General features: G+C 39.1%; 1 protein-coding gene across 3 annotated transcripts in view; it reads left to right on the top strand.

Annotated features, from left to right (window-relative positions):
• Positions 1-25,963, top strand: part of PEX5L (peroxisomal biogenesis factor 5 like) — a 148,203-nt gene that overhangs the window by 54,809 nt on the left and 67,431 nt on the right. For all 3 annotated transcript variants that reach the window (XM_080929313.1, XM_080929312.1, XM_080929311.1), the window contains 3 exons: positions 10,467-10,532; positions 12,739-12,843; positions 22,446-22,557. In XM_080929313.1, the coding sequence (XP_080785439.1) occupies positions 12,775-12,843; positions 22,446-22,557 (181 nt within the window). In that variant the 5' untranslated portion in view covers positions 10,467-10,532; positions 12,739-12,774. The remainder of the gene's footprint in view (positions 1-10,466; positions 10,533-12,738; positions 12,844-22,445; positions 22,558-25,963) is intronic.

Genomic DNA, 25,963 nt, shown 5'->3' with positions numbered 1-25,963 from the left:
TGAGCTTCTTCATTAACTGATCTTCGATGAGGTGGGGGAGCTGTATAATATACAAGGAAGCAGATATGAATGAATGCACAGGGCAGTCTGGTGTTGTGTCAATTTAGCAAAGCAATAATAACATGTTAGCCCTGGGACTTATGAGCTCCTTACCCTTAAATTCTTGTCCAGATTTTCAGAACTAGCCATGTTTTTTCTCTTATGTAGTGGGCCTAAATTCAACCAGAAATCAGTTGTGAATTCTATAACATTCATTCCACTATTGCAATGGGCATACCATATTGTGCCAATTGTTAGTGTAGCTCACAGCCTTCATGTCCGCATGAGACTGTTGGTGAAATGACAATGACCTTTCTCGCCAGAAGACTGAATAGCACTTTCTGGTACTATGACAGCTAGCTAGCAGGGAGAGAGCTTCTGGTCAATACTAACTTCATTGCTCCATGCCCAGTGACTGTGTGTGTGTGTGTGTGTGTGTGTGTGTGTGTGTGTCTTTCAAAAATAGTCTTACCATCAAGTTTGGTAGATATCTAAGAGCAACAAAAATAGCCTGAATTATATTGGGGTCTCCAGGACACTTCTAAACAATGACTAGTGGTGCCTTTATTGATTTTTTTAAAGTCACTTAAAAAAATAGTCGAGCGACAAAATGCCTACTCTGGACCAGGTAATTTTCTGGGCTCTTCCTTAATGGCAATTAGCCAACATATAATGCAGTCATTCTTTCTCTTCCCTTTTCCATATCTATTGATCTGAATCTGGTACGTGGCTCTATCTCTCCACAATAAACAGAAAAATAAAAAACACTGTGGCTTACAAGAGATTATTGTGTCCCCAGCAGTGCAAGAGAGCAGAGAAGACTGGATCACCACACACAAAACAACTCTGACTCGGTAGAGCACCTTTAGCCAATCCTCTTTCTTCTCCCATGTTACCACTTGCTCCTTCCTTCATGGTTGTACTCTGTTTCATTCCAAAGTATCCAGTCCTTCATATATTCCTTCATATAGTTCATGAAGAATATTAGAATATTAAAAGGTCTCATGATTATGTCACGCTGCTTCTACTGGAAACACTCCATTAGACTCTGATCCAGGAGCCATTACTATCCTGGTCTCTGACTGAGGGTGATCGAGAAGGAGATCATTATCATGCCGTAGCCTAGATTCAAAAAAAAAAAAAACCCACAAAGTGTGAAGCAGATGAAACAACATAGCATCTATCTATCTGTGCACTCATTCATTCATGCATTCATTCAACAAAGCTTTATCTAACGCCTGTGTGACTCAAAACACCCTAATTTTGTGGTAACACAAAACAGGAGACTGAATGCCAACCTCAAGAAGGTCATAGTCTAGGGCTTTAGGGCAGATGCCAATGAGCTCAGGCAGGAAGGGAAAAGTGGAACTGGAAACTGATGACTCAGCAATGGAAAGGGCTCCTTGAGTGAAGAGAGAGAGAGGAGAAAACACAGAAAGGCCTTGGGGTGAGGGAGCTGCAGAGAGAAAGAGGAGAAGAACCCTGCTGATTTCACAGGGTAAAGAAACACAGTACTCATTAAAAGGACCATCTTCTTTCCATGTGTGTCTGAAAAAGAAAGCCCAGGCCTCCACAGGGCAAAACTAGAAACATGTAACAAGAGTCTGCAGCTTCAGAGCAGTCACTACTCTGTGCTAGGTTATGTAATACATGCGTCTATTCAAACAGTTTCAAATTCTTCCCCAACTGTCCCTTTCTTGGTTCACTGGGACATACCATTTGTTTCATTGCTGTCTTCAAATTCTAAATACCCATTTTCATTCCCAATCCAGTTGTCTCTAGAAGTGAGGGTTATTTCCCAGTGGAAAAATATATATAAACAACTCTGTGTTGGTTACTTTTCTGTTGCTTTAGTAAAATACCACAACTAAAAGCAACGCAAAGGGTTTATTTTGGCTTATGGTTTCAGACGGGTAAGTCCATTAGTGGAGGAGAAGTGAAAGGCAGCAAAAGCATGACGATCAGAGCAGTAAACTGGCTAACCACCACATTTGTCCTCTCCCGGTGGCCCTCCCAACTGTGTTCTCAGACTTGTTGCTAAATCCTTCTTGACTCCGGCATACATTAAGAATTGTTTTTCTTCAAGATGAGAGATTTTCTAAAATTTAATTTCTGGGATTTTTTTATTCTGGTGTTTTGTTCTTATCTTACTGTTCTTGAGAGAGTTATAAATGTCTAGACGAAGTTGCCATGATGTGGTTCATGGGAAAAAGGAAGTTGAAGCAAATGTAAGCTTTTAGACACACGTCAGTGAGATTAAACAATTTTGAGCTTTCTATAATTCAGTGTTTATAGAAATAAGTTAGCTGGTGAGTCTAAAACTCTGCTGCTTTCACAAGAACTTTCGAACTATGATAAAAATAGCACATGTGGGCCAGTGAGATGGCTCACAGGCTGAGAACCTACGTTTGATCTCAAGGCCTTACATGGCAGATGGAGAGATCAATTCTCTTTAAGCTATCCCTGTGCTGCGACATGAGTATTCTCATGTAGATATAGATTGATATAGATTATCAATTTCTGGCAATAGATAGATGTAGATTATATGTAGATGATATAGATATATACTGTAATAATAAATTATTGGGTACTAATATGGGAATCACTAGAATTTAAAGACAGGGGAATGATCTTTCTATAAAATCTATCCAGACTCAGTATCAATATCAATTTATCTAATAAAATATCAGGGCCTTGCAGTCCCTTTGGTCTAGTGACCTGAGAGACTATAATGCATTATTTAGCAGGTTCAATGTAGCTCAACTCAAAGTTTCTATGTGCATATACATATGCATGTACATATACATATGAAAATGGGTAGAAATAAACTGGCACAGAAAATTCACTTGTATCTAATTGAGAAGAACTCTATGAGCATCTTAAAGACCTTGTCAAATTTCTCTCCACATTTTTGTGCACCAGGCCACAGCCTGTGGACAGCTTTCTAGCATGGGAGACGTATGTGGCCATGCTTCATGTGAAGGAGAATAGAAGTAACTTAATACAACCAAGAACAAAAATGGTGGGCATGCAGTGCTAATCTGTCAGAGTTGGATGCAAAATGCAGGGCTGGAAAATGGGTCCAGTAATAAAGCACTGCCCTTGCAAACATAAAGACCTGAGTTTCATCTCCAGAGCCTGCCTCACAGAACCTAGACATGGCTTTGTAACCTTGTCAGCTCAGCAAAGGGGAGGCAGAGACACACAGATGCCTAGGCTACTGACCACCCAGCTTAGCCTATTTGCTGAGCTTCAGACAAGTAACAGACTCTCTCCCAAAATCAAGGTTGACAGAACCTGAAGAATGATATCCAAGATTATGCTCTAGCATCCATATGTATGTATGCTCATGCACACATACATGACAACACATACATGAGCACACTGATAAGAAGCAAACTATGAAGGTGATGCCGGTATATAAGCAAAACTAGTGAACCTTTTCTAACTATTAAAAAATGTTTCCATAATCTGAGTCTTTGTGGAACTCCTCCTTAGAATTTGCAAGTTGAAGGCCATCGATCATTACTGTCATTGTGTGCACTTGATTGGGTGGATGTGTTCATGTGGTACTGTGTTTGCTAGAGCACAGGAAATGGCCTGTGAATTCAGCACAACCTTATAGGCATTGGAAGTATACATCTGTAACTGAAAGAGCCACGTCAGACCCACTGGGGTTCTGGGTTCTTGTTGTCAGGGAGACTCTATTCATGTTTTGCTTCATTATAGCACACCTTATCAGATTATTATTTCGGAATAATTAGTTCTTTCAGATTCTATAGACTCCCCAATGCATATGTAAAATAATTGACTCAGATAATGGAGTTGAGCTCATTTAAGGCATTATTAGTGGATAATGAAGGTCACCCTCATATGCATTTTCTGTCTGAGTCTCACAAAAACACTACAGAGGCACTGAGGCTCCTTCCTCCTCTATTTTTACAATGACAACTAAAAGAGAGCCTAAGTTCTCTGCCCAAGGTCAAACAAGAAAGTAAAGTGCTGTTCCTTGAGGTCAGCTCTCAGTTTCTAACTCTTAAGTTCTATGCTCTGTCAACTCAGGCCACACTTGGTCTCATTATCCAAATACACAGAAAGCTATATTGTCACACACAGCAGAGCATCTTATAGATACTTGGAAAAGACAGAAAGGTCCCTTCCATTCTTAGAATATAAGTTCTGAGATAGATAGATAGATAGATGGATAGATAGATAGATAGATAGATACATACATACATACATACATACATACATACATACATATATACATACACACATACATACATACATACATACATGGATAGGTACATAGATAAATACATAGATAGATGATGATTTATAGATAGATAAACTACAAATGGGAGGTCATGGGTTTAGCCATAATCTCAATACTGACTATAGAATCGCTCTCCTGGTTGTCCCCTAGATTGTGTGGGGGGGGGGTCAGAGACTGGTAGGAAGTATTTTTTCCTATCACTTTTTACCTTATTTCTTGAGCCAGTGTCTCTTCCTGAACCTGTGTTTGCTGATTCATGATATGCAGCTCCTGGAATGCACTGGTATTGAAAATAAGACCAATTTCCCTTTTTATACTTACGATAGACATGGATTTCCCATTTCCAGTGGTGTGTGTATAATCACTACATTGTCTAGTTTCAAATATAGGGTTTGTTATAAATATCAAAAAAAACATAAAATAGGCTCTTGAATTTCTCATGCATCAGCTGGAACTCTATTTTGAGTCTAGTTTCACTACAGCCAATGAGCCCACTGTTCTCTTGTCCTCTGGTCCTCTCCCTGACTGACACCTGTACCTGATCATCCCCTTGGTCACACCTGGCTGGACTGGCTATGACTCCAAAATGCAACATCTCTCTGTGTTTTTTTCAGCTCCTCACAAGATTAAGGAGTTATTAATCTGAATCTTCACTCATGGTATAAAAAGGAAAAATTTAAAAAAGCAAAGCCACACATTGTCAGTGACCCTGCCTGGATGCTGGTTAGGAGAGCATAGTAGGTCAGGCAGTCCAATAACCTAGCTTTCTTCGTGGGTTGTTTTAGGAAGTCAAGACGTGAGGCACCTTAGCTACAAACATTCTTACCTGGACACTTATGAATTTGGTCTATTTTCTGGAACTCACTTTTTCCTAAGTTATGTCAGCAAAGCTATAGTGTTCTGATGACTGGTATAAAAGAAAAACAAAAAACAAAATCAAAAGTTTATATCTCCACAGAACATAAGGAAAGCTACTAAGTATAAGCTCCAGAGTCACAATTATGGGACATCATTTAGAAATAGAAATTTCCTGAAACATTCATAGGGAAGTGAATTCCAATTCCCTAGTTAATAGTTTGCCTCCAGAGTAAAAACAGATATGGGGCAATTCTACTGAATAACATTTAAGTAGATTTGCTAGCTCTGATTCAGTAATTTGGTAACTATGGTCTTTAAATTATGGTCTTTCAAGAAAGAAATTGGAAAGAACCTCAAATTAACCTTTTCTCTAGGGGAACAATATGCAACATTTAAAAGCCACCACTTTGGCAGGAGGATGAAATTCTTAATGATTTGTTCTTTGCTCTAGTGTATTACTAGAGTTTGGAAAATGCACCTCAACTCCAGTGTTAAAAAGGCCCAGTGACCCAAAAAAAAAAAAAAAAAACTTTTTCTCCTAACTACCTATTTATCTGTGGAGATTCACATTTATTCTGTTTATCTTGGATACATTTCAATTATAGACAATGTGGGAGATGATGAAAGAAGCCGATATTTGCTTGTGGCAACTATGTATGCAAGTGGTGAGCGACCTTTATATCAGCTCTTCAACAGTGCCGGGATTCGTGTCCATCCAATAAGACTGCTTGTCCTGGAAAGAAAAGGAGCTATTTAAAAACAAAAACAAAAACAAAAAAACAGTCTTTTCTTTTCCTTAAAACTAACTCCCCTCAAAGTGTGCTCATTTGCAAATGTTCCATGATATTTGACAAGAAATCAAAAACAGTAATAGCACTACCCTGGGGTCATGTTTAGGGGATGAATACTTCACAGAGCAATCAAAACCCTTTCAAAATACAACTGGTTTGATATTTATCATACAGAAATGTATTCAATATTTATTTAATTTTCAGATACATTATATATGCCATCTCCAATATAAAAATAAGCTCAGAATAAAAGAAATACTTTAAATCACTTCACCCTAAGTGGAACACATTCCTCGCAGCAAAATGAAGGACTTGCCCTTGAGACACAGTGATGAGTGGTTTCCAGGTTACTTAGTCATAATGAGCCTGACACTAAAACATTTTTAATCTAGAACTGGTGGCAGGGAAGGAGGCTGTATGCCTGCTTTCGCCTTGACCATCTGTGGAGGGTAGACATGTCTGTGGACATGGTGGGAGCGAAGCCATGTTTGACATCAGAAGAACAAATGGCATACTATTGATGGACAAAATGGATCCTGTTAATTAAAATAAAAAAGTTTGTTTCAGAGCAAACTTCATGCAACTTCGGCCTGCAACACTTTATTAATTTTAATGAATGTTAAGTGTGAAGTTCTCCAAACAGCTAATTAAAATTTCCATCGCTTATTCAGGATTACCTTCTGCCAAAGTTGACCATGTTATGTAATATCAGCATCTTAAAAAATAGAAAATGGATGTGCAAGAAGTGTGTGTGTACTGGTTGTATTTAAATATCTATGTGCCCGTGGAGACCTGAACCAGATAATAAACAGAGAAATAAACACAGTCTTCAAGCTCATGAGGCAATTTCACTGATAAGAAGTAGGTAGGCACATCCTATCAAATAAAGGATGATAATAAGGACCTCAGGAGGGGTTCAAATTGCCTGTATTTCTCAGAAATTTGGGGCACCAGACAAGCTAACAACTGCCTATATAACACACACACATAATAAAATGTCTCTTTTTTCAAGGTAAAAAACATTTAGTAAGGCAAGCTCAGAGTTCCCTTCAGGATGGTTAAAAGGGAGAACCTACATTCTGTCCCATTTCCACAACTTTAAAACAAAACACTGGGCATGGTGAAGTCTCATGGAATGGGAGGAGTTGTCAAGATGAGCCCGAGCAAAAGCCTGGTTTGAGCTGGAGATCAACATTGGTGCATCTGTCTGGGAAAGGGCATGAAATGGCAGGCAGGATGGCCAGTGCTCAAAGGTCACCGAGAAGCTCCACTCTAACCTTTTCTCCTATTGAGGGCTGAAGAGATCATGACACTTACTGTGGCATTTATCTTTCTGGGAGAAAGACTGTTCATCTTGCTCTGCACAAGGCAACAAAGGGTATCCATCAGCAATAAGCTTTGTCGTAGCCAGCTTCCTGCTGGCACCAAGGCCCCAAGGGCAGAACTCGGGAGTGAGAATAGTTTTTAGCATGGACTGAGTAACATTTCCAATTAGGAAGATAGCAGGTGTATGTATTTGTGAGTGCATATGAAATCAGTCACAATTATGAGTATGACTATTTTAAATTTTTATTTTAAAAAATATTTAAATTCTAATATTGTCAAAATAAGATATAGTGCTTGGGAAATTTTTAAGAAGATATTAGATGTATTTGTATTTTCCCACTTCTGATGTTTCTCCATTTTGGGCAACAGTATGTATTGATTTTTAAAGTCAAAACCCAAAGGTTATATCTTAAATACATGTTATTTCCAAGTTAAGAGGGTTATCTAACTTTGTCATATTTTGCTTTTCCTCTATCTTGGTACATTTTCATTTCTTTATTTAGTATCTCTGATAAAGAGGATTAAAGATAATTAAAACCTTTTTCTAAATTACAAATTCCATGAACCAACAAGATGGTTCAAGCAGTAAAAGTGCTTGCTGCCAAGCCTAATGACCTGAGTTCGAACCCCAGAACTGAAACAGTGGAAGGAAAGAACAAACAACCACAAGTTGCTCGCTCTCTGTCTCTCTCTGTCTCCGTCTCTCTCTGTTTCTCTGTCTCTCTCTGTCTCTCTCTCTGTCTCTATCTCTCTCTCTCTCTGTCTGTCTCTGTCTTTCTCCCTCTCTCTGTCTCTCTCTGTGTGTTTCTCTCTGTCTCTCTCTTTCTCTCCTTCCCTCCCTCCCTCCTCCTCCCTCCCTCCCTCTCTCTCTCTCTCTCTCTCTCTCTCTCTCTCTCTCTCTCTCTCTCTCTCTCTCACACACACACACACACACACACACACACACAAACAAAACACAATAAATATTTTAAATTATAAACTCCATAGCAGCCGTAATACTCTGTTAAAGAAAACTGATTACAAACGGATTGAGTATCTGTGTATTGTACATGCTAAGTGTCTTAGGTACCCAAAATAGATGTCAAGGAAATCTTCATAAAGATGTTAGACTGGCATTCAGCATTATTAAGAACCAAAGGGGTGCCAACATTTATAAAGCTGCTATGGTCTGAAATTAAAAGATTGCATTCATGAAATTCTTGTGTTAGTTGCACATGAAGAGCAAGAACCAAAAGTGGCTCATTAGAAGTATGCTTCCCAGTGGGATTGTGGGTGGCTGGTTCTCCTGGAATGGGAGCAGATTTCTATAATCCTAGCACTCTGGAGTCTGGAGTGGGAACACTGGGGCAACTTAAAGGCAGCAAGCATTTTATATCTATGCTAAAAATGTGACTGATAACCTAAACAGTCATTTCAGTGGAGGGGAGGAGAGCTGCTCTTAGCCCATAGATATGATGGTATGACAGGAAGGGTGGACACAGGTGAGACCAGTGAGTCTGGGTGGGCCCTTCTGCTTCAGATGCAGATAAGCTGTGGCCAAATTATTCTTATTTGCAATTTTACTTTCAACTGTCCAAGTGAACTGGATCTCCCCAAACAAGCTATCATGAGATCCAATACCCAACATCTTATCAGAACTATGTTGGCTCCCCAACCCTGGGATGGCCCCATGACACTCAGCCATTGTCCATATCACCAAAGAAAAGCAGTGAATCAAAGCGGGGCTTTTATTATTATTATTATTATTACTACTACTACTACTTGATATTTTCTTTATTTACATTTCAAATGTTAACCCCTTTCCTGGTTTCCCCTCCAGAATCTCCCAGCCCATTCCCCTTTCCCCTATATCTATAAGGGTGTTCCACCACCCACCTACCCACCCACCCACTCCCTCCACCTCCCCACCCTGGCATTCCCCTACACTGGGGCATCCAGCCTTCACAGGACCAAGGACCTCTCCTCTCATTGATGCCAAATAAGGCCGTCCTCTGCTACATATGCAGCTGGAGCTATAGGTCCCTCCACGTGTACTCTTTGGTTGGTGGTTCAGTCCCTGGAGATCTGGGGGGTCTGGTTGATTGATATTATTGTTCTTCTTATGGGGTTGCAAACCCCTTCAATTCTTTCAGTCCTTTCGCTAACTCCTCCATTGGGGACCCCATTCTCAGTCCAATGGTTGGCTGCGAGCATCTGCCTCTGCATTAGTCAGGGCCTGGTAGAGCCTCTCAGGAGACAGCTATATCTGGCTTTCTAAATCACAAATGTTAATGCTGTTTTTCCAGAATACTGTGTCTTGGTGATGTATTCCAAATTTCCTAACAGTAGTTGATATGACTGTTCTCAAGAATTGTTTAAAGGGCTATCATTTTATTGTTGAAGAAAGCAATAGTAAAGAAAGGAGAAGCACCATGGAATTCTCATAGCAAAGTGCCAAGGACACTACCCTTTTGCATACAATGTGTTTTGGTTAAAAGCATCTTAAGAAATCCAACAGGGTCATGAGCAAAACTGGCTTATGTGTGAGATCATAGCCAAGGCTGTCCTAATGAAGTAAATTTAATCACCGTCTCATCCACGTCCTTCCTATTCCTGTTCAGCCTAAGATAGGAGTAGATGTCCTCATGTAGTGTGTAGTATATAACTTACTTCTTGCTTGAGTGTATTTTCATTTTGTCGTCTCTGTGTTGTTTGAAATAATCAGTCGGTGTTAGCCTTTTGGCACAGTTCTGTTTGTAGAGTTGAACTATTGGGTCTATGGGTTTCTTTGAGTGTGTCAAGCAACTGACCTTATAAAGAACCTCACACTATGGTGGTTGGCACTGAGAGCTACTGATGGCAAAATTGAACAGAGTTGCTATGTTGCATAACCAGCCACATTTGAAATTTTAGGAGCAGCATCCTACAGATTAGGGGGGAAGCCGGCAATAGCAGCATGAATGGAAGATATCAGATGACGGAGACAAAAGGATGGGAGGGGTCTTTGGTAGCTGAGTGGATACCCTGAGCATGGGAGGCTCTCAAATACCTTTTCTGCAGCCACAAAGACATTACCCGCAGACATCTGCTCTGTGCTCAGACGGTACCACATTGTTAAACAACAAAGCTCGTGGGGTGTTAGCTCTAAAGCCAATAGTTGCAAGAGGGAACTAACCCAGTATCATGACTCTTTCCAGGTAGTAGGTGTAACCTTGAAGAAAAAATGGCACTGTCTTCAAAAAAGTGACCTGACCCTGGCTTTGGTGGGTTTTTCTGCAAGAAATGCAAAGCCCCGCATGTGTTTATGATTCAACCTTTCTGCCGATCACTGCTTTGTTCTAGAGTTCAGCATGAAAGGACTAATTTTTGTTTGGTTTTTGTTTCTGTTTTAGTTTTTTTTTTAAAAAAAAAAAAAAAAAAGCATGTCTGTTGCTAATTCTAGCTATTATAGCTGCACATGTAAAACTTCTCTCTTTGTAGTTTATAGATTGGTAGCATTTCAAATAATGACTTTTTTTTTTTCAAAATTCACCTGAAATTTTTTGAGATGCTTATCAATTGATATCTTCCTTCTCATCGCAAGAAGAGTCTAAGTTATTGCTTTTCGATTATACCTTCTAATACTAGATTTGCTCTTTTACATATGGTAGGGGTTTGGATCTCAGCATGCCACCTTGTTTATTGCTATAATCGTAGAACGTCTTAGAGCATGGAAAGACTTCTTCGCAAATGATTTTGCTCTTAAAAGAAAAGTTGCAGAACTAAATGTTATAAAACAATTGTTTATAAATGAAACTAGCTTATAAACATATACTAAGTTAATAGCATGCACTGATTCACTCAGACTACTTTAGTATCTGGAGGACATGTTAAATGGCATAACAGTACCCAAATACATCTTCCCCAAGAAGTCAGAATTGTGCTATTATTTATTTTAAGAAAGTCACATTGCTTCATCAAAGAGGAGACATGGAATTCTTCTCTACCCCAATTGGCTCTGCAATGATCATCGCTTCCCTTTATTCTCTCCCAAGTCAGTGAGCCTAAGGATCAAGGCCACATCATGTTTTGAGACCACATATGAAAATTATTACTGATACATATGAGAAATAAGTGTCCTAGCACTTGCTATCCCATCTTTAAAAGGGACACATGGTCATTTAATAATGCAGCCCTTAAGTCAAAACAGAGCTACATAACTATACACAGATTCACACATCTATTAACTTTACAAAAAGGTTTCCTTTAATTGAACAATTACAAGGTGCACCTGGCTCCATTTTAGGAAGTTAGAAACTTCGTAAATGGACGGTTCTCCCCTAAAGAGGACCTGCTTTCTAGATGTCCTGGGAACACCTAAAATACTAATATAAGTTAAGCCCTTTGGTGCTGCAGCAGGTGAGGCTATCGAGTTTTAGTGAGTTCTAGAGTTAATTCCCTTCCCAGGCAACACCATGACAACACGCACGCATGTGTGCGCGTGCACACACACAGCACTTGTCCATGTCTCTCTTTACTTGAGAGTAGATTGAAAACACAAATATTATATGTGTTCTTAGAATAAAAATTATTTTCTCCGGGGAGGTTCTGCCAAGGAACCTGAGAAAAATCAAAGTTTTTGTTTTGAAAATACTGAGATTGTTGGGAGAGTGATGTTTTATCTTGTTCCATGGTGACATGGAACATGGTGACATGGAGATATTTACTCTCATAAACGGGAGACTCTGGTCAACTCAAAGAACCATCCCTGGTAACTCACAATTCTCCTTACCTGAGACAAACTGACACCAGAGATATCCCCAACAGGGTCTGCCCCAATAGGAATGATTTACTTGTGTATTTATAGAATTCTTCAATTAAAAGAAATTTCTAAAATTGTGCTGGCGTTCCTTGGTCTCAGAGACACTAGAAGTAGGGGAAAAGGTACACCTTCACTCAGGCTAGCCCATCTCACAGAAGCCCCTGCTATGTGAAGCCACTGCAGAATACTTACAAGGTGACACTTACATACACCTTATGCCAAATTCACTGAAACATGAGATTTCCAAGACCACCCAGCAAAAGCTCTCGGCAAATCAGAGCTTAGCTCTGATCTCTTGCCCTAAACCAAAATACCTAGGGGCTGTCTAGTCATAATTTACAAGTGAATACAACAGGAAGTCAAAGCATGCTAAAAGTGATACTATAAAAATATATTCATGTCATGTTAATTGCCTTCAAATATATTATACATATAAAAACACTATGTTAATTAGGTCCGCTGTAGAGGGTGAAAAAGTAGCTAACTACAAGTTCACAAATAATCTTTCAGATTTTGTGTGTTTTCTCCTCAGCCAAAAGCCTCAAGATTCCCTGGCAGCTGCCCACCTCTTCACTCATGTCGGATTGCTCCTTAAACATTAGCCTATCTTGTCAAAAATAACTTCAAGACGCCTCCTGACACATTCGTTGTTGGTTTCACTGTTGTAGGGAAAAGGCTCTAGGGCTGCAGATAAGGCTGTTGCCATGGTGATGAAGGAGATACCGAGGGAGGAGTCTGCAGAAGAAAAGCCCCTCCTTACTGTGACATCACAGGTGGGCAGACCCCATAGGGTTCCTGTAGGAAGCTGACATATGTTAATGTACCAAAAAAATGTGATCATCAGCTAAAAAAAAAGAAAAGAAAAGAAAAGAAAACCAGTTACTCATGCCAATCTTTTTAAAGCAGTTTTAACGAAACAACTGTACAAATAAAGATGAAAGCCAAAATTGAAGAAAAAAATTAGTTCTTGATCATGAGTATTAATTTTCATTACTCAATGTTAGTTTGAAAAATTAAGACAATATCTGTACAAGTATAACACTCTACTTCTTTAAAAGGAGTCTTGTTAACTTTGAGAAATACTAATAACAAGCAAAAAAAATTGAATTCCTGAATAAATCCAGTCATATTATATACATATGTCAGTTTACCAGTAGATGCTCTAGATTTTCTTAAATGTTAAATATATTTCTGTTGTGACTTTGCATACTACACATTTGCCTATACATATTTATGTTGATAACTGAGTTACAGGGATGAGCCGGAAGTTCCCAGATCTCCATGCAGAAAATGGCTCTCTGCTCATCCCCACGCTTGGGGGCCTTGATGAGGAAATACCATCTCTATTTTGAGCATGAAAGGGCCATTTTCAGCCTTTATTGTAGCACACATATGGAACAGTGTGCATTTGTCTTTGAAAGCACGCTGAATCTGATCCTGCACATGCCCGGGGACTCCCGAAACACCCTGTAAACGTCTCCATAAATATCTATAGCTCTACTCATTGCTACTCTGTGCGAGTCTCAGTTAAACTCCGAGATGAAGAAATATTTTTCTTGCATTTATCTTATAATTTAGATTAGGTTGTTATGTTAAACATTTCATTTCTTCCATAACGCATTCATAAATGCAGTGATTCTCTTCCGATTACGCACACGCCTAGAATTAGAAAGATGGCCGTTTACAGCCCTCGTGAAGCGCATTTCTGTCAAATGCTAAATTATGGTGGCTTATTTTCAGAATATCATCAGCTCTGGTCCCCAGCTGCTGCCAACATGTGTGATTTTTATTTTATTCCAAACACCACGTTATAAGTAATGAAAATTATGTAACACCAAAATTGAATAGTTTTTTTAAGTTATTAAAGACTTCTAGGATTGGGGAATAAATTTTCTGTTGCGAGAGTGGGTTTGTTGTTGTCCATAAAGAAAAGATGCTTCTTCTCCTGTGTAATCAAATCCTTTACTGAGCTGACATAAGGTAGTCTATAGCATTTTACAATGGTCGCCTGCCCATAAGAGTCAGACATTTGTAAATAACATATGCAAAATATCCAGCCCATAATACCTCCGTGAATGATTGGCAGGTGAACTATGCCAGTGTTGACTCTTGTCAACCATAGCACCTTGGGATACCACAATTAGCACATGCTCCAGTTGACTCCAAGGTCTTACATTTAGCTGTTATATCCCAGTAATCATTTCCACATGTCTGATATTGTCATTATAGTCTAAGCTTGAATTTAAGATCTCGTGCACAATGATATTTTTGATTTTTTTTGAATTTAGAGAAGAAATCATGACTATCACCATCCTCTCACATTCAGAACATTTGTGTGTGCCCAGTTCCTTTGAGATCTCTGTCTAATGTCGTGTTGACTGTTTCTGAGACACTGGTTATGACTTTACTGCATGAAGACTGTGTAATGCTTTCTTTGATGCTTCATATTCTTATTGCATACTGGCCAGCTTATGAATCAGCGGGCAGACTTCTGATTCATAAAATGGGATGCACCTGATATGATGATAATTCCATGGAACTCAGTGACAACTGTGATAGAATAATTTCTCAACCAAATGCAGTCTTATTAGCCGATATGTCGTTTACATGACAAACAAGCGGCTTTTCCCCTGTTGTGCGCCAGTGGTATGCACAAGCCATAAGGAAGCAGAGTGAGCTGAAAAAGTGAGTACCTCTCCCATGGCAACCACAGCATCCAGTCTGTCTGCCACGCCACATCTGTTAACCTGTGTCAATGTCCCAATGTCTTGACATGTCCGTTCCAGTGTTGCTTGTAAAGTCCCCTGTGGCATAAGAGCTACATGTTGCAGAATACAAGAACTCATCTTCATCCCTGGCTTATTGACGCCAGCTGTCATGCCGTAGATGCCAGATATGTCTGAAGCCAATTGCTAGCCTCTTGGGATAATCGTAAAAGATAAATACAGAATAAGCCAGTGTGTTACATTACTTGGTTCGGTAACAGTCACTCAGCAACACAGTATATCAGCACTTTAAGACGGCCATTATAACTGCTTGTTCTAGAACTTCTAGGTGGTATAGCTAGACATTCTCTAGGGGGAGCACCTTCAGTAGATGGAACAAGGCAGGAGGATTAGGCAGATACTTTCATTCAAAGCCTAGACCCGGGGAAGTGGGGTTACTAATGCCGTAGGAACAAACAAGTTCAAGCCCTCGCTGTCCTAAATTAATGCCAACTCAAATAGTCTGCAAACAGGCAGTGCTGGTAAAAAGTTTTGAAGGAAAAACACATAAATTGCCAAATCTTTAAGGAAAAAGCTTTCTAATCCTAATACATGAGTCCTGTGCTGCCCAGGGCAGTGGTCACTGACCACTGAGCACTCCTGGCCTTTGGCAATTGAGACATGCTGCAAATTTTTGAAGAAAAATGTTTTTGAAGGGCTAATTTGAAAAGATGAAAACGATCACATTAATAATTTTTATTGATCACATGTTGGGTTATTTGAGATATGCTGAATTAAGTGTTGTTGAAATTAATTTTACTTGTTACTGAGCACTGAAGATTATTAAAGTGTAAAGTTATTGTTTATATCAGACAGCACTACTCTAAACTGTAACACTATAATAAAACAGATTTTATGTGTCCATGTACCCAAAGATTATCCCTTTGAAAATGAGGATTCCTATGTACGAGGCTAACATGGCCTTTCTGAATGCATTTCTCTCAGAAGGAAACTTGGGAAAGTTTTATTTTGATGAATTTGGTTTCCTGGGGTTTTTTTTTTTTTTTTTTTTTTTTAATCAAGGTATTCCCAGCTCCTTTTTCCTGCAGAGCTCAGTGTCTTTTAACTGAGGTTCACATTTCTTCTTCCTCCACCTGTGTGCTCTGCTTCTTTCCACTACTTAACACTCAGTAGGACTTGAACTTTCCTGTATGTGATTTGATTTCTATCATCAACTTAACATGATTGCCTAAATGGTGTGTACCTACCTTCCTTAGAAACAAGACTAGCCAACCGTGGGATGGTATTATCAGTTCCTTTCTCTACAAATGGATTGATTTTATACACCTAACTCTCCTGCCTGGAGAAAGCTTGATAAACTGATCTTTAGAGTAAGTCAAAGATTTGGAGGATATTTGACCAATACAAGAAGAAGTATCATAGCAGTGGAGCTGGGCTCTATTCAGTTAGTACTCAGGTATCACGGTAGGCATAGCCAGGCTCTGAACTTAGACTATTAAAGGGATGTATAACGTATGCCAATGTTACAAACATGAGATTATTTCGCAATTGTTCCCAATTTATAACTGCCCTGGTTTTTGTTTTGTTTTTCTGTTGTTGTAACAAATATCCTCATGAAAAGCAACCGGGGAGAGAAAAAGAGATTATCCAGTTTACAATTCCAGATTGCAATCCATTACTATAGGAAATTCATGGCAGAATGCTACAGTGTCATATACACAGTTAAGAACAAAAAATATATATATATGTGCATTCTTGATTGCCTCACTCTTAACTAACTTTCTCCTATTACTGTTTAGGATCCCCTTCTTAGGAAATGACACCACCCACAGTGGATCGTATGTTTGTACTTTAGTTAACAAACAAGACAATCCCACAATGACGTGCCCACAGGCCAATCTGATCTAAATAATTTCTTATTATGACCCTATTCCCAGGTGTTTCTAGGTGGTAACAAGTTGACAATTCAAACTGACCAGCACGCAAGCTTTATTTTAACTTTAAAAATTGTTTTTTAAGCATTGATTGCATTGAAAGAGCACAATATTCACCTTAAGTGAAACCAGCAGGGTTTTCCTGAATTAATGTCTCGTATACTGATTGATTATTTGGCATGCATTTTGCTTTGTTGTCAATATTTAGTAATCTGTTAACACAAACTTTACACTCTAATTTTTAAATAAACCATCTAAGTAAAAGATTTTTTAAGATTATTTATTTATTATATGTAAGTACACTGTAGTTATTTAAAGATCCCATTAGAAATGGTTGTGAGCCACCATGTGGTTGCTGGGAATTGAACTCAGGACCTCTGGAAGAGCAGTCAGTGCTCTTAACCACTGAGCCATTGCTCCAGCCCCCAGAAAAAGATTTATTTAAAGATAATAAGGTTAAATTTTAGTCACAAAGTAAGCAACAAAATTTGATTAAAAGTAAAATGTTTTCCAACGTGGCTATGAATTTGAAAAGGAATGAGGAAAGTTTGGAAGGAGGAATTGGGGAAAGAAAATGATGGAATTACAATCCCAAAAAATAAAAGAAATATGTTAAAGTAAAACATTGCCTTATAATTGGGTTCAAATAGATCTCATAATAAAATGTAACTTTTAAGCACTAAAAGTAGAGAAGGTAAAAAAAAATGGAACTCAGGGTATTTTCAAATAAAGTTTTAAGACAATAATCCATTGGAGCCAGGTAGAGTTTCCTGCATCTATGTGGCAACATCTGCTGGTCATGGCAACTGACCAGACTTAATAGGTCACAGTTCCGTTTGATTGAATATTTGATTACTAATAATGTATATCAGCTCCATCATCTTTTGAATCCAGATTTACAAGGAAGCACTTCATGAAATCCCCTACCTACCCTCTTCCGTAGTAGCCCCAGTTTCTGTGGCTGACGTATTTCCCTTCAAATTCTCCAAATTTGGGTTTCTGATATAAAATAAGAAGCAGAGTAAGGCGGTTATGTCTTGAGGAGGCTTTGCCCTCCCATTCACCTATATCCATGTCCTTCTTTCCAGTGGGGATGACGCTGGGCCAGCATAGGCCTGAATGTCCACTGCTTCATATGTTAATTCTTGGGATTCTTCACCTCTTGATAGAAAAACTAGCAGTCTTGGTAGCATTGCAAAAGGTTTCTTAGGTGCCACTGTATTTCCCATTTAGAAAACAACTCTGGAAGGAAATGGGTCTGAATGTCTGGGTTGAGGTTTTCTAGGAAGTTGTTAAGCATTATAAAAAGAACCACTGATCTTTCAATGGGTCACGCAGATTCAGTGTGAAGTCCAAGATACACACACGATCATTCTGTTATACAATCAACCAATTAGATTCATTAAAACTGGTCCACATTTACTAAACCACTATTATAGCATGCGCAAAACGTTTTAATAAAATCTCCAAGCTCATGGCAGTTGTAGTCTAGTGAGAAGGAATGTATTAAGACTAAGATAGTGGTACCACATAAGCAGAGATATGGAGATGATTCAGCAAGGTGCTCACTGCTCTGCACTGAAGAAGGTTGAGGTGTACCCATTATAGGGGCTCCTGCAAGAACAGGAAGCATCCATTACCATCATGGGGCCTGTATGTGTATGTGCTTGGAATTGAAACTAGAACGTTGCACTTGCTAAGCACATGTTCTGTTCCTGAGCCACATCCCCAGTGACCTCTGAACTGATGCAAACACTGAAAAGAGGCCAGAGTTCTATAAAAATGGAAAGGTAAAGATGTGAACAGAGCAAGACAAAATCCTCACACCTCAGGAAGTGACTGTCACTTCTAAACCTGCCTGTGGTGATCTGGTTAATCTAAGAATCTACTTACCAAAATTACAACCACTTGACTCAGTTATTAGCCAAGAATTAGAAACCTTTGTGTCACCTTGTGATAGCTCCAATGTGCTTTGTACCCTAAGCCTTAAATGAGGGGAAACTGTAAAGTGTTTTCTAATGAAATGAAGTAAATCTAAAAGTCAATAAACCTTCTCCTGCTGATGAATAAGGGAAGAATCTATAGCATACAATTTTAAAGTAAAGATTTGAGGGATTGTCTTAGATTCCATTCAATTTGAGTGTTTCCTTTATGACCTAAAAAATTTATTGATTCTTAAATCACCACAAGAAAAACCACCTTCTTGTTTAAAAATGAGAAGGAGGTACAGGGAGAGTTAGCCTAGTCTAGTCTAAACACTTAAAAATAGCCCTTTTGAGATAACATGATGCTGTCCATAAACTGGAGATACAATTTACTTGGACTATGTCAGATACATAGGTGCGTGTTACATTCTTGCTGAGCCATTGTCTTGTTTGCCAGCCATTACTTGAACAACTTTTTCATGAAAATTCTCCACTGGGAGCTGTGAAGGATGTAAACAGTATTAGGAGCTGCAGCTGTGTCTAAGTTCAGATCCTGTAAGGGAATCTTCCTTTGTCTTCATGATGTCTCTTACCTCATCTTCCACATCTTCATCAAAGCCCAAAACTTTTTCTGACCGTGTTAATGGCTGTTCCGTGCTCTCTGTCGTCTAACCTTTCATCTTCTTCACCTGGAACCCCAGCACCACCCCACTTCAGCAAGAGCACAGAGCACTACTACACTGATCCAACCTGGGAAACACTAACTCCAAAAGCTATTCATTGTGTCTTCTTGTTTTCTGTCTGTGGGGTAAAACCTCAAGAATTACATGATATGAGGTAACCAGCACAGCATTTTCGTCAATCCTGAAATCAGCGGTGGTCACTGGACACTGGACATTGAAGAGGCACCGGCCTGCAGATACTGACAGGGTCTAGAACACTGGAAAGCTATGATTCTGAGCTGGGATTCCTGGAATCTTTTTGAGCCAGCATCTCTTGGTTCCCTCTCTTCCTGTGCTGAGTGAACCCAGATGGCCACTGGTTTTTCCTCTGGAAAACCCATCTGAGATTTGACTCAGCAACAACAAAATTCTATTGCCTTTCATGAGCATGCTTTCCTCAAGGAAACTCTTAATCAACAGTGCGTTTCACTTGTTTTTCCATCTAGATGTTGATATAAACAATGGTTTTTCTAGAATTCACCAAATAAATAGGATTTTTTTCAGCATTAAGAAATTATTTGCAGAAGTCGAAGATCCCAATATTTTAAACTGTAGTAAGGCAGGCCTGTTCTACATGCCACGTGCAAAGAATCAGGATTCAGGCATAAAACAATTCATAGTTCATTGCTGTTTGGGAAAAGGAAGTACCAGAAAATAGTTCTTGAAGGATAGCTTGTACTTATCTCTATTAAAACTGGTACAGGTTGAGAATTTCTAATCTTAAAATCTAAAGTCTGAAAATTCTCTATGATCTACAACTTACCATGCTTCAATATGAAGCCAGAAGTAAAATCCTCTGGCTTCAAACAGCAGGTCTCAGCCAAAACACAGGCAGACACACAACACCTATCACATAAACTTACCTCCAGGCAAGGAGTTTTTGACATAAATGTAAACTTTATGTCTAGTTAAAGGTCCCATTCCTAAGTCAGACTGTTATGTATCCATGAACATTTCAAAATCAAACAGTATCTAAATTCTTCTGTAAACTAAAATACCACAGTGAAAAAATACTCAAGTCCTATTTTTTTAGATCAACACAAAGAGAATTTGGCTACATACAGGTATCTGTTTGCAAAATTAAACTTCCTTTAGAAAAGTTGTGATTGTCAAAGAATCAGGATCTTCATACTTTTAAAGTGGCACTTGTATTCAGTCTCCCACACGTCAGATGACAGGTCAGAGAGAATTAGGGCCAAGGCTGGTAATCAGAGCACACTGCTTAGTGATTCAACTCGGCTAGAGAAACTCCAGGAAAGTCATGTGATAGCATGATGGTGGCCTGCAGCCTCCATAAATCTGGACACTGTGGCATCCATGGAAAAGGCTCATTTCATTAAATACTGAGGGTGAGAAGAATGAATGACATCAGTACACCCAGCACGATGCCTGGGTCATAGAAACTGTTCCCTGCATAAAGTTTGTACCCAAACTGCCGTATGAGAAACTGACCCAAACTCAGTATCACTGGGTGTTAGCAACTTCATCGCTTTCTGGTTTGTTATATGCCTCACCAATGATTTCAAGTACATTTTAAGATCATAAAGTAGACTTCTATGCCAGAAAATATTCCAGCTAATTCCTAAACTTGAGTTGTCAGGCATTTTTAAAAATTCAAATGCCTTACACAGAAACTACCTTAAGCTCAACATCTAAAACTATTTCATTAAAAAAAAAAAAAAGCACAATAATAGCCTAGGGGAATGGAAACAAAAAAAAGCAAAGAGAACAGAATTTCATTCATAGGCTACAGGAATATCTTTTAAAATAAACAAATTAAAATGGTTAAAACTGACAGCCATCTTAGAAAATGTGATTCCCAGTGAAATGTGTCTTTGTGTGTAGTAACACTAAAACTAACAATAATTGAAGAATAGGTAACACCATTAACTGAAACACTCAAAAGGGGTATTTTCTGTGATAGCCCTCAATAATAGCCACACATATGCATGAGAATCAAATGTTTAATTCTCTATAAAGAGCTCTAATGGAGATATGAGGTTAGATGTGTTGAAGTAACAACAGTGTGTTGGATGTCCCTTCTGATGACTGGGACCTACTTTATTGACCCTGAGCCAGAGGAACAATGGCATGATAATGAGAGAGGCATTCGAAAATATTTGAAACCTGGGCAGGTTAGTCATTAAAATTCTAGATGCTTTGAGGCGCATCTTTTCTTGGCAACAAGTAGAGTCAAACAGTTGTGCTGCTTTACAGAAAACCAAAAGTCCCAAGATTTTTCTCTCTTAGCCGTAGAAATCCTGGGCTCAAAAAAATGAAACTCAAGAACTGAAAGCAATTAATGGCCCACTGCCAGAGATTAGGGACCCACTGAATTTTAAGTCTGATTGAAAGGTTATTAAGTCATAGAATGAAGTCATGGTAAAATAGGATTGCGCATACAGGAATCCTATTCCCACAGACTAAAGGTGTTCACAAACACCTACTAGATGCCCAGATAGGTAGTATAATAATATTTTCTTCTCTCAAATAAAATTTGTTATGTCCTACAAAACCATTCTAAGGCAATAAGGGGGTTTGTTCTAGGCACCTTGAACTATTAAGAAGGGAAAAAATATCAATCATGTTCATCCAACCAACTGCACAGGTCCATGTGTGTGTACATCTCACCCACAGACATCATCAAGTAGCTAGTCCTCATGAGAGCCCATCACCATGGAGTCTGAAGCCACTGTTCCAATCCATTCTAGAACTTTCAGTCCAAATATAGAGTGGTGTTAGCCCATAGCAACTGTGATGGAACAGGTGTATTTCTTGCTGTGTTGAAATCAGATGATAGTAAAGTCACTCCCGGAGGGAGAGAAACAGGCTTAAGCTTTAACACTGAAGTTGGCTGCATCAAAAATATGTTAACAGTGCTGAAGGCTCATTCCCTCCCCGTGGTAATGTTTTGTTTTCTCTATTGCCCCCACCCCATTATTTATTTATGTTTGTGTTGATTTCAGTAGGCTTGCTTGTCCCCTTGTGTTGCAAGGCTGCATTTTCATTTACATGCGTCCACGGTTTAACAGAGAAGTCCTTTGACACCTGTGTCCCTTTGTTCTCAGCTGGTGAATGAGCAACAAGAAAGCAGGCCTCTCCTGAGCCCCTCCATCGACGACTTCCTCTGCGAAACCAAATCTGAGGCCATTGCAAAGCCAGTGACATCCAACACAGCTGGTAATTCATTTCTAACTATGCTCAAGTGGAGTGCATTTTGCCTACAAATGCAAATAGTTTTCCTCCAGGAATCTTGCTAAAGATGTGGAAGGGTTGCCATATTTATTTATTTGTAGGTGTGGGCATTTACATATTGAACCATACCGGGAGGTCAGAGGACAGCTTATGGGAATTGTCCCTTTCCACCAAATGGGCCCCAGGGATTGAACTCTGGTTATCAGGAATGGCAGCAAATACCTCTATCTGCTGAGCACTCTCACCAGCCCCTCCTCTAGGGATTTTAAGTGGCAGGGATAATGTTTACAACCAAGTGACTTTGAGGTGTATATAATCCAGCATAAATTAATAAGTGACTTTTGATATCCTAAGAAACTCCAGTTTTGCAGGCCTTAAACAGACTGTTCTCACTTAGGTTCTGGTATATATACACTTCTGTATTTAGCTCTCTGTATTTCAGAACCCACTATATTATAAGGAGAACTGCCATGCTAGGGTGAGATTTTGCAAATGCAATTTGGCAGCTCAATTAGTTTTGCAAATATTTTATGAAACAAAAGTCCCACAAAATAAAAATGTGATGGTCTTTCTGAGTAAAGTCAAATGGTAATTAAATACCCTACAAGATCTGGGATAGTGAAGAGCCTTTTAAATGTGTTCCTTGATCTCTAGTGTAAATTCTCTGGACAATGCAATTTGCATATACACTCCCTGGAATTAAACATTCTCCACAGAATACCCTCATCTGCTCAGTGCCTGGCTCATATAGAAATGAGCATTCAGTACTGGCCAGATCTACAGTTCTCCAACATTTTTCCTCTCCATATCGATGTCATTAGGCCAACATTCATGTTCAAAGATGTGTTCTTCAGATCGTAAGAAAAGCATGGTGTTTACAGACAAGAAACCAGAAATTATACTGGATAGGTGGTGCCTATCAATATGATCTTTCCCTCTCTTTTTAAAGTAGTCCTACTTTTCCACAGTGGAGTCCACTGGCAGGAAACTTACATTTTTATTACATAGAATCAAGTGAAGAAAATCAGACAGGAAAAAAGGTGATAATTTTCAGACCGCTAAAATTTACTACAGAGAGAGAACTCAAGGCAGGTGGTGGCAGGCAGCAGAGGTGGAAGAGTAGAGATGATTTGAAGGTCTAGGATATGAAAAGTCATGGTGTTCATCCCAGCTCTGCATCTGGGGCCAGCTTCTATTTCCCTCATCCATCTGGTAAAAATAGCCGAGCCTCGGTTTCCTTATCTAATAACAGTGCAATCCTTACCTTGGAAAGTGCTTGAGAAAATGAATGAATCCATGGGGGCGGGGGGGGGGTGTTGACAGTGGCAAACTCTAGCCAGGGAGGTCATCCTGATTGATATCAGGGAACATCTCCTTGATATCTCTCTCTTGATGGCTTAACGTCACATCCGGGTGATTGCTTTCTAAATCCAGCCATCACTTGGAGTGCTCAGGAACACTGAAAGGTCCTTGCTGCTTTCGAAACAGGACATTGAATGAATTCAGACTATCAGATCTGATTAGTCCCGACCTCTGAAGCTAGGGCTCAGCCTATCTCAGGCTCAGGCTATCTCAGAAAACACAGAGCCTGTGTCTCTCAAATGCAGGCCATCCCACAAAAGTCAGGGTACTAAGGAAGCTCTCCCTCACCTTTTAATTGCCACTGATAAAAAAAAAAAAAAAAAAAAAAAAAAAAAAACTGAAGCCACTTAGAAGCAGCCTGCCCTGAGGGCCTGGAAGTCAGTAAACACTGACTGCATAAACTTAAGAACCTGAGTTCAACCCCAGAAGTCCTGTTAAAAAACTAAAACAAGTGGGCATGGAAGCAAAGGCTTGTAATCCCAGCGCTGGGGAATGGGTGCAGAAGGCTGGGGTGGGGAGGGGTTGAGACAAGAGATGACAAAGTAGTGAGTCTCTAAAAATCAAACCAAGGTTTTGGCCAGAAACTTCCCTGCAGGTTCTTAGGAAGACATTGTTCCAGAACTCCCTACTCCTTTCTATTGCTCCTTTGGTTGTAACAAGGGTATGACTCTGCCTTTCCCATGGTATTTTGTCTGTGTGCAGATCATATTGTTTCTGTCTGCACACCTACCTGCATCCAAATTTCCCTTTGACATGAGGATATCTGTCATCCTGGAACTGTGTCCTGGCCTCCTCCAGCAGAGCTTCACCTTTAGTCACATTTCCAATAAGGTCACCATCTGAAGTGTGGAAGCTTCTACCTAGGAACAAGGGGCTAGAACCCTATCCAATCCATAACATAATATTCTAAATCTTTTCTGCCCTACAGTGATTTCCAGTCATACTGTGTTGGACACATTGTTTTACAAGCTTAGAACTATATCTCTAGGCAAAAGAATTGCTATATTTTTTTAATCCCTAACAAGTGTAGTTCTTACAAAAATCAATACAGAGTAAACAATGTAAAAATATTTTTCCAATGTGATGAATTTTTTTCTAACAGATTTTAAAAGAATATATTTTTTTGCTTAATAAGAGAAAATAATATTTTCCATGATTGATTTTTGTTTTCTGTGTTAGAACTGAACCCCCGGGGTCTCATCCATGCTGAATATTTCCAGCCTTTTTTCTTTTCCCACTTCTTAAAAACATTCTCACTAAATTATCCAGGCTGGCCTTGAACTGTATTGTAGGAAAAGTGATACTTCTACTTCCCAAGTGGCTGAAATTACAGACTGCACCAGACTAAGTAGAACCCTTGATTTTAAAAAAGACATGTACATCGTTATTATATGCAGACTGGTAATAATAAATGTCCTGAAAGTCACTGAGCAACAGATGTTTTAAATGATTATATCGTCACACATGTAATGTGACAAAATTTGTAATATCTTGCATAATTTAACAACTCTGGCATATGTTAAAGCACAGGACACACTCTTTGACAGAAATCAAGATGAAAAGGAGGTCCTTGCTATGATTAATAAAGCCACATAGCAGCAAGACATTGAGTCATTAAACCAACAATTGCTTTGGAAGTCACATTTTTCATAGTTTATAATTTTTTAATCTCACTCTTTCACTTGGGAGCACTATACCTTTGTATAGAAGTCAACTATGTCGGTGACTTCTATATGTAAGCTACATAATAAAATAGCTTAACTGTAATATTAGCATCAGGTCTACAGGATACATTTGTATAAAACTCACCTGGCCATGAAGCTAATGACATGTCAGAAAACCTTAGAAATCTGGGAAGCAGGGACTGGAATAATAGCTCAATTGTTAAAGCACTTGCCAGGCAAGCTAGCATTAAAACTGGAGTCCAGACCCCTCAGGCCTGTAATCCAGCCTCTGGAAGTTAAAGCAAGGTCCCCAAAAACTATGTTGGCAATCTTTGGGTTTCAGAGTCCCTTCCACAATGAATGAG

This window comes from Micromys minutus (genome assembly GCF_963924665.1).
Source record: "Micromys minutus genome assembly, chromosome: 15".
NCBI classification, from domain to species: Eukaryota; Metazoa; Chordata; class Mammalia; order Rodentia; family Muridae; genus Micromys; species Micromys minutus.
This window is presented reverse-complemented; position numbering and strand designations above follow the sequence as displayed.